Source organism: Amblyomma americanum, chromosome 1 (assembly GCF_052857255.1).
Source record: "Amblyomma americanum isolate KBUSLIRL-KWMA chromosome 1, ASM5285725v1, whole genome shotgun sequence".
Classification (NCBI taxonomy): domain Eukaryota; kingdom Metazoa; phylum Arthropoda; class Arachnida; order Ixodida; family Ixodidae; genus Amblyomma; species Amblyomma americanum.
In genome coordinates, this window is record NC_135497.1 from 400292337 (window position 1) to 400306868 (window position 14532).

General features: G+C 44.8%; 1 protein-coding gene across 1 annotated transcript; it reads right to left on the minus strand.

Moving 5' to 3' along the window:
* Positions 1-5481: 5481 nt before the first annotated feature.
* On the minus strand, positions 5482-14124 carry LOC144102312 (uncharacterized). Its single transcript, XM_077635618.1, has 5 exons — positions 13825-14124; positions 12973-13066; positions 12365-12440; positions 10176-10305; positions 5482-5621 (listed from the first exon to the last, which is right to left on the minus strand). Exons 1-5 carry the CDS (start codon positions 13838-13840, stop codon positions 5497-5499), a joined length of 441 nt encoding a protein of 146 aa, XP_077491744.1. The 5' UTR covers positions 13841-14124; the 3' UTR covers positions 5482-5496.
* Between the last annotated feature and the right edge of the window lie 408 nt (positions 14125-14532).

The window sequence follows — 14532 nt, forward strand, 5'->3', positions numbered from 1 at the left end:
CTGTGTTTTCTAATTTGGCTAAGTACCTCTCCACATAATCTGCCCGCGCCTGTCTCCTGGCCGCGTGGAGATTTGGGTCCATGTTTTTCGGAATGGGATTGACCTGCAGGGTTTTACGGATCTCGTCGGGTGTATCGGCGGATCCATCGAGATGCCCCTTTGGGTCGCGACCCAACTTTGTCAGGAGCGCTCTTCCTGTAGCCGTGTTTCTGAGTCTTTACAGCTGTGCTTCGTGCTGTGCTTCTGCCAGCTCCACAAAGGTGTCTGATTCGTAGCTGTAGCAGTTTCTCATTCACTGTGTTTCTTGGTAGGTGGAGTGCCGTCTTGTATGCCTTTCTTAGTATTGTCTCTGCCTCTTCCGTTTCGCTTTTGATCATGGGGTGGTATGGCAGCGAGTAGATGACCCTACTGACTACGAGGCTTCGTACTAGTTTTAGCGTGTCTTCTTTCATTCCATGTTTTCGGTTGGCGACTCTGGTTATCATTCTGCCTACCTGTTCGGCTGACTTGCCGAGCAGGCAGATTGTGTGGCTGCATTTTCTGCTTGCTTGCAGCCACATTCCTAGGTCTCTTATCGTGTTTTTCTCCGGGATGTTTTGCCCCTCTAGTTTCACTTCTAGCTGCGCGTCGGTGGGATGTCTTCCTACGCTCAATAGTTCGGACGTTTCTGTAGAGCAGGCTAGTCCTCTTTTCTTCACGTATCTTTCAACGCATCTTGCTGCTCGTTGGAGCAGTTCTTGCTTTTCCCTTAGGGATCCATGGTTCACCCAGGCCGTGATGTCGTCTGCGTACATCGCGTACTGGATGCCCTGGATTCTGCTGAGTCTTCTCGTTAGGCCGATCATCGCCACATTAAAGTGTATGGGCGAGATGACCGAGCCTTGGTGTGTTCCTTTGCTTCGGGTGTGAAGACGTCACTCCTCAGCTCCCTTAGTCCCACCGTGGCCGTTGTGTTGGTCAAGAATTCTTTGACATAGTCGTGGATTCTTCTCCCGCAGTTGGTGTTGTTTAGCCTCTCCATTATAGCGGCGTGGCCGACGTTGTCAAAGGCACCTTTTATGTCGAGTGCTATGACTACGTTCTCCCCTTGTTTGGGCATTGTCTCCAGGACTTCTTCTTTAAGCTGCTGAAGTACGTCCTGCGTCGAGAGGTTCGCCTGAAGCCGAACATGGTGTCCGGATAGAGCCTCTTGCTTTCTAGGTGTTGCTGGATGCGTTTCGTGACGATCCTCTCGCTCAGTTTTCCCAGGCAAGAAGTGTGGGAGATTGGTCTGAGGTTCTCGATCTGTAGCCTCTTGCCGCGGCGGCTGCGTTATTATGGAGGCAAAACGCTAAGGCGCCCGATTGCTGTGCGATGTCAGTGCGCGTTAAAGATCCCCAGGTGGTTGAAATTATTCCGAGCCCTCCACTACGGCACCTCTTTCTCCCTTTCTTCTATCACTTCCTCCTTTATCCCTTCGCTTACGGCGCGGTTCAGGTGTCCAACGATATATGAGACAGATACTGCGCCATTTCCTTCCCCAAAAAACCAATTATTATTATTAAAGGGAAAGTAAATGGCACAGTATCTGTCTCACATATCGGCGGACGGCTGAACCGCACCGTAAAGAAAGGGATAAAGGAGGGAGTAAAAGATCAAAAAAAGAGGGACCGTAGTGGAGGGCCCCGGAATAATTTCGACCATCTAGGGACATTTAGTGTGCAGTGACATCTCAATGCACAAGGGCGTCTTAGCGTTCCGCCTCTATCGAAACGCAGCCTGCGCTGTCGGGTTCGGACCTGGGAACTTCGGATCAGTAGCCGAACGCTCTAAACACTGAGCGTGAATTCTCAAATGTGGCATATCAGGCAGGTTTTCAAAAGGAACGTCAGCCGCCTTATTGATGCCATCGCCTCACCTGAGAACTGCAAATGCAGGCTGACACATTTCGTCGCAAAGCAGACACGGGGCGAATAACAGCCGCCACAGCAGGTTGTCCCCGGCCCATGGCACCAGCTACTCGGAGTCCAGGAACCCAAAGACATCCGCTTCGAAGTTCTCAACCGAGGCCACGCTCAGCACTATCCGGAACCCTCAGCTACAAGCCTCTCGCAACAATGGTCTGAAGTAATATTCCTGGGGAGCCTTTGCGTTGACGTTCCTGTTGTCTTCGAGGCCGCGCGAGCTTTGCCAGCGCGGGGTGCGTGTCACAGAAAAGTCTTTTTTTTTCTTCGACACCCAAGCTCTTTGTTTTCCCTCTCTCTCAGATGTATCCGATGTTTCAACGAAGCCCTCCGCTGAATTTAACCTCTTCACTACAGACACAAAAAGGAGGCAAGAAAACTAGCAATTCTTTACATAGTTTTATGGGACACCTCGTCAATACTGCATAAAGCATAAATTTTGTAGGTTTTTAAATGTTTTTAAGGGCAAAATTTCTGTTCACGACTGTGTATATTAACTGAGAACACAATAAAAATCACAAAAAGAGATTAGCGGTTATGTCTTAGAGTAGTTATGCTTTCAATACATAATGCACCATTTTAATATTTAGAAAAAGTTTAATTAAATATGCATGAATAAACAAATCTGGCCGATTCACGATAATAACATTTGCCTGTCGGCGCCATGCTGCCTCCCTGATTGGCTCTCAAATGTGCCAATCACTTGTCACGTGCTTGAAACTAGAGGCGCGAAGCTGTCAGCTTCAGACGCGCATTTGACCTCCCATTGAAAACAGATTTTTAGAAGCGCTATTTTTGTTGCCCGGCTGGTAGATATAAGTGACTGGTAAGAGGAATACAAATTACAGGTGATAGGTATGAGAACACTAGGTCACGACTTACCGGAGTTGAGAAAATAGCAGCACTCTGAGAAGGGCCGCTTCCTCAATTCGTATGTACTGGAACAATATCGCGTGAAAAACATGGTACCCAAACATGATGTAGTGATGTAGTAGTAGTAGTGGTTTATTTAAAAATAATTAAAAAAGCGGAAGGAAGAAGAAAGTTGCAGGCCCGCAGCAATTGCAATCTAATATCTTAAGCACCCGAGCTGCAGCCAGCGGAGGTCAAAGGGAAAGGGAAAGGGTGGCGAGGAGTATAGACAGGAGCGATAGCAAGAAATGACAGGGGAGAGAGCTTTGTACACTATTTACAAAATACATAAAGCAATCAAGTGCGCGCCGCTTCGCTCTAATGTTCAAGCTCTCCCTTTCCCTTTCACCTCCGCCAGCTGCAGTTCGGGCGATTAAGATATTAGATAGCAATTGCCGCTGCCGGCAACACCCTTTTCCTTCCATATTTATTTATTTTAAATAAGCCACCACTACTACTGCTGCTACTACATCATGTTTGGGTATCATGGTTTTCACGTGACATTTTTCTAGTAAATCAGATTTCAGGAAGCGGCCCTTCTCAGAGTGCAGCTATTTTCTCCAGTCCGGTAAGTCGTGAGCTAGTGTTCTCATACCTATCACCTGCCACTTGTATTCTTTTTGGTTACAGGCGCGGAAACAGACACACCACAAGGCAGAAAGACGGAGCGCTGCGTCCCGTCTTCCTGCCTTGTGGTGTGTGTTTTCGCGCCTGTGACCAAAAAGATGTACAGTTACCAACTTGCTCAGCAAGACGTTGTTTTAAACTTGTATTCCTCTTACCAATCACTTATATCTGCAAGCCGGGCAACAAAAATAGGGGTCATAAATGTCTGTTTTCAATGTGAGTTGAATTGCGCGTCTGAAACTGACGGCTTCGCGACTCTAGTTTCAAGTACGTGACAAGTGATTGGCACATTTGAGAGCCAATCAGGGAGGCAGCATGGCGCCGACAGGCGAATGTGAATATCGAGAATCGGCCAGATCTGTTCATTCATGCATATTTAATTAAACTTTTTCTAAATATTAAATTGGTACATTATGTATTTAAAGCATAACTACTCTAAGACATAACCGCAAATCTCTTTTTGTGATTTTTATTGTGTTCGCAGTTAAAATACACAGTCGTGAACAGAAATTTTGCACTTAAAAACATTTAAAAACCTATAAAATTTATGTTTTATGCAGTATTGACGAGGTGTCCCATAAAACTATGTAAAGAATTGCTAGTTTTCTTGCCTCCTTTTTGTGTCTGTAGTGAAAAGGTTAAATTCAGCGGAGGGCTTCGTTGAAACATCGGATACATCTGAGAGAGAGGGAAAACAAAGAGCTTGGGTGTCGAAGAAAAAAAAGACTTTTCTGCGACACGCGCCCCACTCTGGCAAAGCTCGCGCGGCCTCGAAGACAACAGGAACGTCAACGCAAAGGCTCCCCAGGAATATTACTTCAGACCATTGTTGCGAGAGGCTTGTAGCTGAGGGTTCCGGATAGTGCTGAGCGTGGCCTCGGTTGAGAACTTCGAAGCGGATGTCTTTGGGTTCCTGGACTCCGAGTAGCTGGTGCCACGGGCCGGGAACAACCTGCTGTGGCGGCTGTTATTCGCCCCGTGTCTGCTTTGCGAAGAAGTGTTCCAGGCTGCATTTGCAGTTATCAGTTAAGACAGAGGCATCAATTATGGGGCTGACGTTCCTTTTCAAACCTTGCCTGCTAAGCCACATTTGGGAATTTACGCTGTGTTTAGGGCGCTCGGCTACTGATCCGGAGCTCCCTGGTTCGAACCGGACCGCGGAGGCTGCGTTTCGATGGAGGCGAAACGCTAAGACGCCCGTGTGCATTGAGATGTCACTGCACGCTAAGTAGCCCTAGATGGTCGAAAGTATTCCGGGGCCTTGCACTACGGCACCTCTTTCTTCCTGTCTTCTTTCGCTCCCTCCTTTATACCTTCTCTTACGGAGCGGTTCAGGTGCCCGCCGATTTATGAAACAGATACTACGCCATTTCCTTTCCTCAAAAACCTATTATTACATTATTATTAGAGGATATAATCTCCGGGAATTCAAGGGAAATTTTCTCCGCGGCACTTCACAGCTTCTAAAAGCTAGCGTTGCAAATAGTCCGGAGACGCAGGCCCGACCCAGTCAAAACGCACTACAGGATTCTAAGACAGAAAATTTCTGTAGTCTGTAGTCTTGTCGTATTTTGGGCATGTCTTGTGTAGTCTGTCTTGTCTTCTGTAGTCTGTCTTGTCTTTTGTAGTCCTGCCTTCTGTAGTCTGTCTTGTCTTTTATAGTCTGTCTTCTGTAGTTTGTCCTCTCTTTTGTAGTCTGTCTTGATTTCTGTAGTCTGTCTTGTCTTCTGTAGTCTGTCTTGTCTTCTGTAGTCTGTCTTGTCTCCTGTCTTGTCTTCTGTAGTCTGTCTTGTCTTCTGTAGTTTGCCTTGTCTTCTGTAGTGTGTCTTGTGTAGTGCTCATACACTGTGTAACAGTCGTTACTGTCACCTGTCAATTTACACAAGATTTGTGTTCTGGAGTAGGCTATGCACAAAAATGCACAGCTTGTTAATGGTCGCCTGTCAATTAACACAAGCTTTGTGCATTCCAGAGTAATTCGTGCACAAAACCACTAGAATTGAAATGAAAATGATCAATATTTATTTACTGTTTCGTGCTTTTTTTTCGAGCTTGCTGATGCATGCTGTCCAGCGTTGTCCTGGCCGCAGGTTCCTAGATACATCGCCCATGAGCCAAGAAAAATGGTTTTTGTCTTGGCTGAAAAAAACAAAAAATAGAGATCACTGCTGCCACCTGCGCAAAAAGATGTGAAAGCATTGATGCTTCCTCGACACTGGTCGCCTTCCAAATTTGGCGCCATGGTTGTTTTCTCGTTGACTTGATTGGTTATCAATTAACTCTTATTTTACCCTCATTTCATTCCAGCAATGATTTCGAGTTTTCAAAATTCCCTCCACGGATCGTTCCTGCCCACTCACTGAATACCCGCCCAGTCTAATCACGCGTTCATTGCCTTTCGCTTCTCAATAATTACCTAATTGCCTCTAATTTATCATTCTTTTTCCTATCTCCTGGTTAAGTATAGGACACTTATCACTGGTCACGTGATTGCTCATTTCGAGTTTTCAAACTTGGCGCCAAGCTTTGGCTTTGTCCATACTTCCAATTTTTCAAACTTGGCACTACGCTGTAGCTCCACCTGCTTTCAGCGTTTTCAAATTTCGCGCCACTTTTTCTCTGGCCCAGCCACTTTTTGGACATTTTTGGCTGTAAATAATTATCAGATTATGAAATTTTCTTTTCGAGCAGCACCCTCACATCATCCTCTGCCAATTACACAACCAATCGTATGACGCTATCTCTTCTGAGTTGCCCACAACTGCTGCGGACACGATCCCCGGCAACATAGCCTCGTAAACTTCTCACTTTATTCAAAATGTTGTAATACTGAACAAGGCTTATGACTGGCCGAGTTGGTACTGACTCACCTTAAAACCAGCCAGAACACACAAGAAGACATGAGCTCAAGAGGCGGGACTAACAAAAATTTAATTGAAGATTTTGATTATTTGATTTGTGATAGTTTAACGTCCCAAAGCGACTCGGGCTATGAGGGACGCCGTAGTGGAGGGCTCCAGAAATTTCGACCACCTGGGGTTCATAGCGTGCACTGACAACGCACAGTACACGGGCCTCTAAAATTTCGCCTCCATTGAAATTTGACTGCTGCGGCCAGGATCGAACCTGCATCTTTTGGGACAGCAGCCGAGCGCCATAACCACTGAGCCACTGCGGCAGCATCATTGAAGGAAAGCCGCAAAAGGAGACCCGCGAAGAGATAGAAGCGCACAATAACCCAAAGCAGTGAAAGGGCAAAGTGCAATCAAAGGTCACTGGCATACTAATGAATCATCTAAAAAAGCAAATTCCTTACGGTGAAGGTTTTCTGATGGCTTAGCCACACGTGTCCTTAGCCTTACCGATGTAGTAAGCCTCAACTATCTACCGACAGATTTATCCCTTCCATAAACCACTGATGTGTCGTGGAAATTAGGCGTGCAAAGAGACATGTCATCCTCAGATTTGCATTCACAAGATTGAGCATACAGTGCCAGATTAGAATTTGCCTTCCCCCTATAGAGTGAAAGTGCTCAGTCAAGTGCAAATTCAATTATCTGCCTGTCTGCCCATATTAGTTGCAGCCATAAGGCAGTGGAACGCAATAAACTTCATTACTTGTGCAAGTGGTGAACCTTTTTTGTGACACTGTCCATTGTGGACAAGTACCCAGTTTTATCAAGCCTTTTTAATGGCGGCGCAAAGGCCTCCTGTCTTGCACTTCGCTGTTAAGACAACAGCAGCATTAAGCTTTCCCGCGACTTTCTTGAGACTGTGAAATACTGTGGAGGTAAGGTGTATCAGCATCATCGGAGTATGTGCTCCTTACCCTCGAGCGAGTGAAAACATACGACAGGTTGTTGAGATGGGCAAGTGGGAACCCAGCTGCTTGGAAACCTGCTACAAGAATGCGTCCTCACCAGTGATGGCATGACTTATCTAAAGCTGATGTCATGCACACGATTGCACACCCATCAAGTGTTTCCATCTTTACTGACCTTAACCAGCGACAAATACACCTCTTCACCATCCTTCCCCAACAACGAGTGGTCCGGCTTGTAGCTAAAAAGAGCCTTCCCCGATCTTTAGCTGTAGCCCCGACAAACATATTCGTCCACAAAGCGCAAGTCTGCATCAAGAAACTGCTAACGGTTCTGCCTAGACAATTCTGATGTAAAAGACAGGCCTTGACCGCATGCCTTAAAGACTCCTAAAACATCTTGTGCCAACTTATCTGAGCCTTCTATGTCCAGAAAAATTACAGTCATGAACATAACGAAATGCTACTATGCCAAGGTCTTCCAAACAGGGCTCTAATGCCTTATTGACTTTAGACAAAAAAATGTTGCTGAGCAAAGGTACGACCTGCATGTAACTTAGAAGGGTCAGGGTTCGGGCTAGTGGGTAATCAGCATGAGGATTCATAGCGCACAGAATACACAGGACACAACACAAGCGCTTGTGTTGTGTCCTGTGTGCTATGAATCCTCATGCTCACCTGCATGTAAATACTGCCCTGCCAACTGACAAATGCGGATTTGCAGTAAAAGGACAACAGCCCCAAGAAGCCAGCAACCGAAATCACGCAATCATCTGTAAAAACATGTTCATTGTTCACCCTGATGCCGTTTGCACATACCTCAGAGGTCTATCATGTGACAATGAATAGTGCAGGCCCTCCATGTCGATGCTCACTGCAGAGCACCTGCCCAGGTTGCTGTCCACAAGAAACTAGAACTCCACAGAACTCCACTTTTGTGAGTTGGCAAGGCGGTATTTACATCAGAAATCAGGCATATGCAGAGGGTCCCAGGTTGCACTGTTCCTCCGCGACATTCTTCTGTCCAGAGTCGATACCGCATCAAAGCCCTGTTTGGAAAGCCCCAGCATAGTAGCATTTCGTTATGTTGATAGCTACCTAATTTTTTTGCACAAGGAGGGCTCAGATAAGTTGGCACAAGACGTTTTAGAAATCTTTAGGCATGTGGTCAAAGCCTATCTTTCAGGTCTTAATTTCACTAAGCATAACCGTTTGTAGCTTCTTGACTTAGACCTGCGCTTTGCGGACGACCACATATGTTGGCGCCAAAGCCCAAGATCAGGAAGCCTCTTAGCTACGAGTTGAACCACTCGAGGCTGGTGAAGGACAGGTTGGCAATCACATGCATCACGACTGCTTTATGGAAGTCATGCCATCACAATGTTTAGAATGCATTCTCGAAGCAGGTTTCCATGCCAATGGCACCTGGGTTCCCACTTGCCCATCTTGCGCACCTGTCAGAGTGTGTTTTTACTCTCTCGAGGGAACGGAACACCATTCACATGATGCTGACGTAGTTGAGCAGCCCAAAAAGACGGGCTCTATACCTTACCTCCACGCCATTTCGCACCATCCCAAGAAAGTTGCACCAAAGTATGATGTTGCTGTTGTCTTGACCGTTAAAAGTAAGGTATGAGCCCTTTGCTTCTTCGTTCAAACTAGGCTTGATACAACTACGGGTAATCGTCCGCTATGCACAGTGGCAGATAAAAATGTTCACCACTTGCAAAAGTAAACCGGTTTTTTTGCATTCCACTGCCTCGTAGCTGAAACTACTATGGGCAGACAAGCAGATATCTGAATGTGCGCCTGGCTGAGAGCACTTTCACTGTATAGAGAGGAAGGCGAATTTTCACCTGAAACTGCACGTTCAATCTCGTGAATGCAATCGGAGAACGACCTTTCTCTTTGCACGCCTGATTTCTGCGGCACATCAGTGGTTTAGGGAAGTGATAAATCTGTCCCGATATAGTTGAGGCTTACTACATCAGTAAGGCTAAAAACAAGTGCCTGGCTAAACCGTCGGTGAACCTTCACTTTAAGGAATTAGTTTTTAGATGGTTTACTAGTACATCAGTGCCTTTTGGTTATTTTTTGCCCTCTCACTGCTTTGGTGTCTTGCGTGCTTGAATCTCTTTGCAAGTCTTCTTTTGCCACTTTCCTTCAATAAAATTTCAGTTGTTACACCAGCCTCATCTTGTGCTCATCTCTTCTCCTGTTTTTCGTCTTCCGGCTGGTTTTAAGATGTAATACTGAATGCCGAAAGAAAGCCATTTTAGAGTCAAGTGCACTTATAATGGCCACAGCTATAATGAATGTTTATTTATTACAAAAAATAGTGCTTACTTCATTAATTTATGCATGAACTATATGACACTGCATCAAAATAAAAAAGGACTAAGCCTCTAACCCTCATGGCCCAACTGCAGTTACAGCAAACAAAAGGACACCATAAACCTGCCCCACATGCAAAAGCTTGCACTACAGGCCAATGCAGAAATAAGATCAGATTACTTCCCAAACTGCATGACACTGCCACGCAAAGTAAAGATTGTGACAGGCAATAAAGGAGCAACAAAAAAGCAAACTGTAGGTAGCAGCCAATCTCATGCAGACAAGCTACAAGGTCAGGCCAACATAGACGTGGAAGAAATTTGAAAAAAAAGCCACAACAAGCACATAATAATTTTTAAGGTTTTCACAGCCCTTAAATGGCAAATACTTTCCTGGAAAAACATAACAGAAGTGGCAATTTTTTTTTCGGCAATCAATTTTTTTCATGTACTTCATTATTCTTGAAGCATGGGCGGGCATAGAGTAGTCAGATTAGTGCATGCGTTCCTAAGCAATGCCATGCCAAAAACTGTACTTACAGAAAAAGCTTGCCTTACTGAGTGAATACCACTGGCCATCCACTAATTTCCAAGCTTGCTCCAGGTCCCTGGCAAAAATCACACGCAACTTGGTGGCTTGCACAACTTCCATGCAACTCTTGGTCTTTAGCTGGAAAAAAATTGAGGGATCAGTGAGATATAACATTTTACATGCATTGCTTTGTTTCAATGACCGACTAAGAAAGAAACAGCGGTTCCTGTGAGCGCAACTATTTTTTCACACTAGCTTTCTACAGCAAGCCATGTTTATCGCGATCTAATTCACACTGACTTGCTGCACGGCCCCAGCACTACTGTGTATAGCTCTATGGTTTCAAATGCTTGTTAGCTCTGAGCCCTTGGGCTTGCACTCGTTAATGCAGAAAACCTCGGAAAGGGCAACCAGCGCTTTGAGCTTTAAGCCATAGGTATTCAGAAGCTCAGTGGTCTGTGGGAGAACTTTTGGCTGGGTGACACAGTAGCAAATGCTGCTCTAGCTACTTTCACTCCATTGCAAAAAACTCGCACAGCAGAGACCGGTCTTCCATTTTGCATTGCAGAAACAATAACTGAAATTCAAAGCACGCATACTAAATGCACACCTACCTTCCAACACAGCTTCATAATAATGGGTATAATTATTGGAATGAAATACCAGTCAGTACATGTAGCTTTCAGTTTATCCAAAAATTATAAGCAACCAACAAACAATAAACATTAAAAGAGAAATAAAATAACCAGAATTGTTTAAAAAATTTGTCAGAAGAATTATGTGACATCCACAACACTCCAGCAGTTCTTTGGCTTTGTGCACCTTCAAACCACACTTTTTTACAAGCACATTTGCAAGAAATTGTGTTGAACCTGATCTTTAAGAATCTTTTTTGGTGCAACAGTAGGAAGAAACCAGGTTTTACCCAAAAACGAAGCACCCTGCACATTGCATCACAAGCCCAGATGGTGCACTTGAGTAGCCTCTTATGCTTATGCAAGAAACAGGAACAGAGATATCTTGACTAAATCAAAAAAAGAGGAAGTGCAGTGCATGTGTAATGCAGAGAAGATATAAGCAATGCCACACTAAAACACTGGGAGGATTCCAAGAGTAGGTGAATGCATGAATGGGTGGCAATCAGGTGGCTAAATGAGATTAGGAAATTTGAGGAAAAAGGGTGGTAGCATGTGGCACAGGAAACAGTTACCTAAAATGAACTAGAGAACCATTGTTCTGCACTAATTTTAACAGCACATTCACACGACAGACAAAATCACTAGCTCCAGGAACAGACTGAGCATCATGCAACTCAATGTCAATCACCATTGCAAATGGCACCAGCACCACAGACTGCACATGAGGAAAAGTAGACATATTTTTGCTCTCAACTTTGAGCAGCAGTCAGCTGCGCTTTTAGGAGCAAAGCTCTAAGTATGGCAACATTGGCACTTTGTTTTACTGACATGAGGGTGCTTGTGAGCGTGCAAGTCCCATGTTTGTTTTGCACCAAATGTGTTAATTGCGAGGTATGTTTAACTAAAGAGGGGCATCTAACATGGGCATCAGCTCTTCATTACTTCCCTTCTATATCCCTCTCTTATATCACGGTTCAAGTGTCCACCAAAATGTGAGACAGTTACTGTTACATTTCCTTGAATTTTCCTTCAACTAATTTTAAATTTTTCAAGTATACAGCTTTAAGAAGGTAGAGGTACAAACTGTGCAGTATAACCATATGCTATGGCAATAAACCAGCAATAAATCTGTGCTGACAGCAGCTTGCCCAGTGCATTGCAAGGATGCTATACCATACAAGGATTGGTGTCATCGTGCAATGTTACACTACTGACTGACAATTTGTTCTCTGTGTCAGAAATACTGGTAAACCATCACTGTAGAGCACAATGTTTTTAAAGGGATAAATGAACATATAGGTCCTTTTCGAGGACACATATGCATACCAGGCAACAGGTGTGCAATGACAAAACACGTTTATGTTAACAGCAGCTGCGTCAAGAGCTACATCAGCGACTATATTTTGTACAAGTCTACAGTTCCGGTAATTATAAGCTGAGGTACTGCTGTGAAGTGCATGTAGAGTTTCATGCATTTCTAAACCTAGCTGCAAGCCTATATTGAAAATATTGTTCTAAATAGGCAGCTAAGATATGCATCACTGAAAAAGAATAACTACCATGAACGGATCAGGAGGGATGACACAGCCGAAGGCAGGAAGCACACATGGCCCAATAGATGCAGGCCGCTGGCAACTGCAAATAAATACATCCAGAGCAACAGCTGTCAGTGGCTGTAGCCATGTCATGAATGACAAGAGAGGAAATCGTCTACTGCTTTAAAAACTAAACTTAGACGTTATATAAGTAAATAAAAAACCAATGAGCTAGCCCATGACAAAACAAATGAACAGATTTTATGTAATGCGCCCATATACATTCTTTGAGAAGTGACAATGACTGTTATAACCACACTGAAAGATGAGCTGGCTGAAATACCGCACACCAATATGAATATAGGATGTGCAGGTTTTCATTAATTCCTATCATGGTGCCTTGCACCAATGTCTAGGTATTAAATTGAAAGTTGCAACCAGTCTGCCTTGGTTAAATGAGAAGAGAGAATGGAAAAAAGCATGCCTTCACTAGCAAGAAGCTTGATATCTCACAGCACAGCTTGGCATCATAGAAAAATTGCTAGCGCATTTAACAAATCTGCATACAATTAAAAGCTGCACAAATTTGTCGACTGGCAATGCAAGTAAAGGCAAGAGAAACAAAAAAATACCGAAGAACACTTGTGAGTGCGGCGAAGGGAGGTCTGTGGGTAGGATCCCGTGCCTGGGAAGAGTTCCGAGCTCGGAGAATCGCCGGCACCACAGCTGATGGCACGCAACCAAGAATAAATAACAAAGCGAAAATAAGTAACAAAAAACCATCGACAATGGCGAACGACTTGAATGCGGGCCACAAAAGCGAGGGATATAGCAAAAAGGTAGAAATCCTAAATAATTGTGCAGTTGCATATCCGACAGATCGAAGTGCTCAGAAGGAGAGGAAGCATCAACGTTTACAGCTCAGGAGACGCAAGATTGATCTAACTTTGACATAACACTGCCTCAAATCCTGTTCCACTGGGGAAGCACAGACAAGTTTACAAATGACAAGGCGATGAATATGAACTAGCCTTTCGCATGCGATCACTGTCTCAAAATTTAGTATGACGCATATTAAGGCACAAGCACTAATCCGATGAGTACTAACCCTGAGCAAAATAGTGCGGTGTCTGATCGCAGCTGGCCTAGCGCGAGCGCTCCGCCGCGCGGCACTTCTCGCTCGTCTTCTACGCAGTGCAAATCCATGCTTTTGCACCGAGTGTCGAAGTGCTAGCAAGCGAAAGCGTAACTCTGTTGTGATATCTGGTGCCATTTTTACTTACCACGGCACGCGAGTAATAAATGCACATAAATACAATGAGAACAACACTTGTCATGCAGGATATAGGCCCTGCTTTTTTGGCGCCGCATTATAGCTGCGGCAACCGCAGGCGGACTGCCTCCACTCACATCCCTATATAGCCGCATACAAATAGCGCGTGTGAATACAGATCATTAGCAAAGAAACGCAGAGCGGGACTCACCGGCCATGCGATTCATCCAGGCTTAGTAAAACGGCGCAGGAGTCTTCGTTCCCCTAACAGATGAAAAGACGTCGCAGCACTCTTCATGGCTTACCCGTTGAAACTCACCAATGTTGACAGGCCGAAATCCTGGTCGTTGGCTACCAAAACACACTCCTGCTCACCTTCCTATTGAATGAGTTCTTCACACGTGTCCGCCGTACAAGTACTCAAGCAATGCCTCAAAGAGGCAAATAATACAAAACACGCGTTGTCGGTTGCGCTGCAATGGCGCCGACGGCTGCGCTTTCGTGTCGGTGAAAAATTACAACCGACAAAAAAATTTTTTTTAAACCGTGAATACTTATATTATCTTCACAACAAAGACACTGCATTTATTTTAAATTATTTTAAGATTATTTAAGAATACTAGAGCGCTTTCAGTTACTTTTTCTGGCATGTCGTTTGTAGAAGCTGCGATCCTGTGATCCCCTGAAGTGACCCGGATGCACTAGCAGACGACGGAGCAGACTACGGAGCAGACGACGGTGTGGACAGAATGCAATTTCGTTTGATGCCAGATAAAATCACTAAGTTGCGACAAAAACAGCGAAGAAAAGCGCCGTACCTCAAGCTGCTGAATATCGTGGATAAGTTGAACGCAATTGGCACGATGGAGAGTAGCTGCGATGCATTAATTTGCGCGACACTGGCACGCTCACCGGAGAT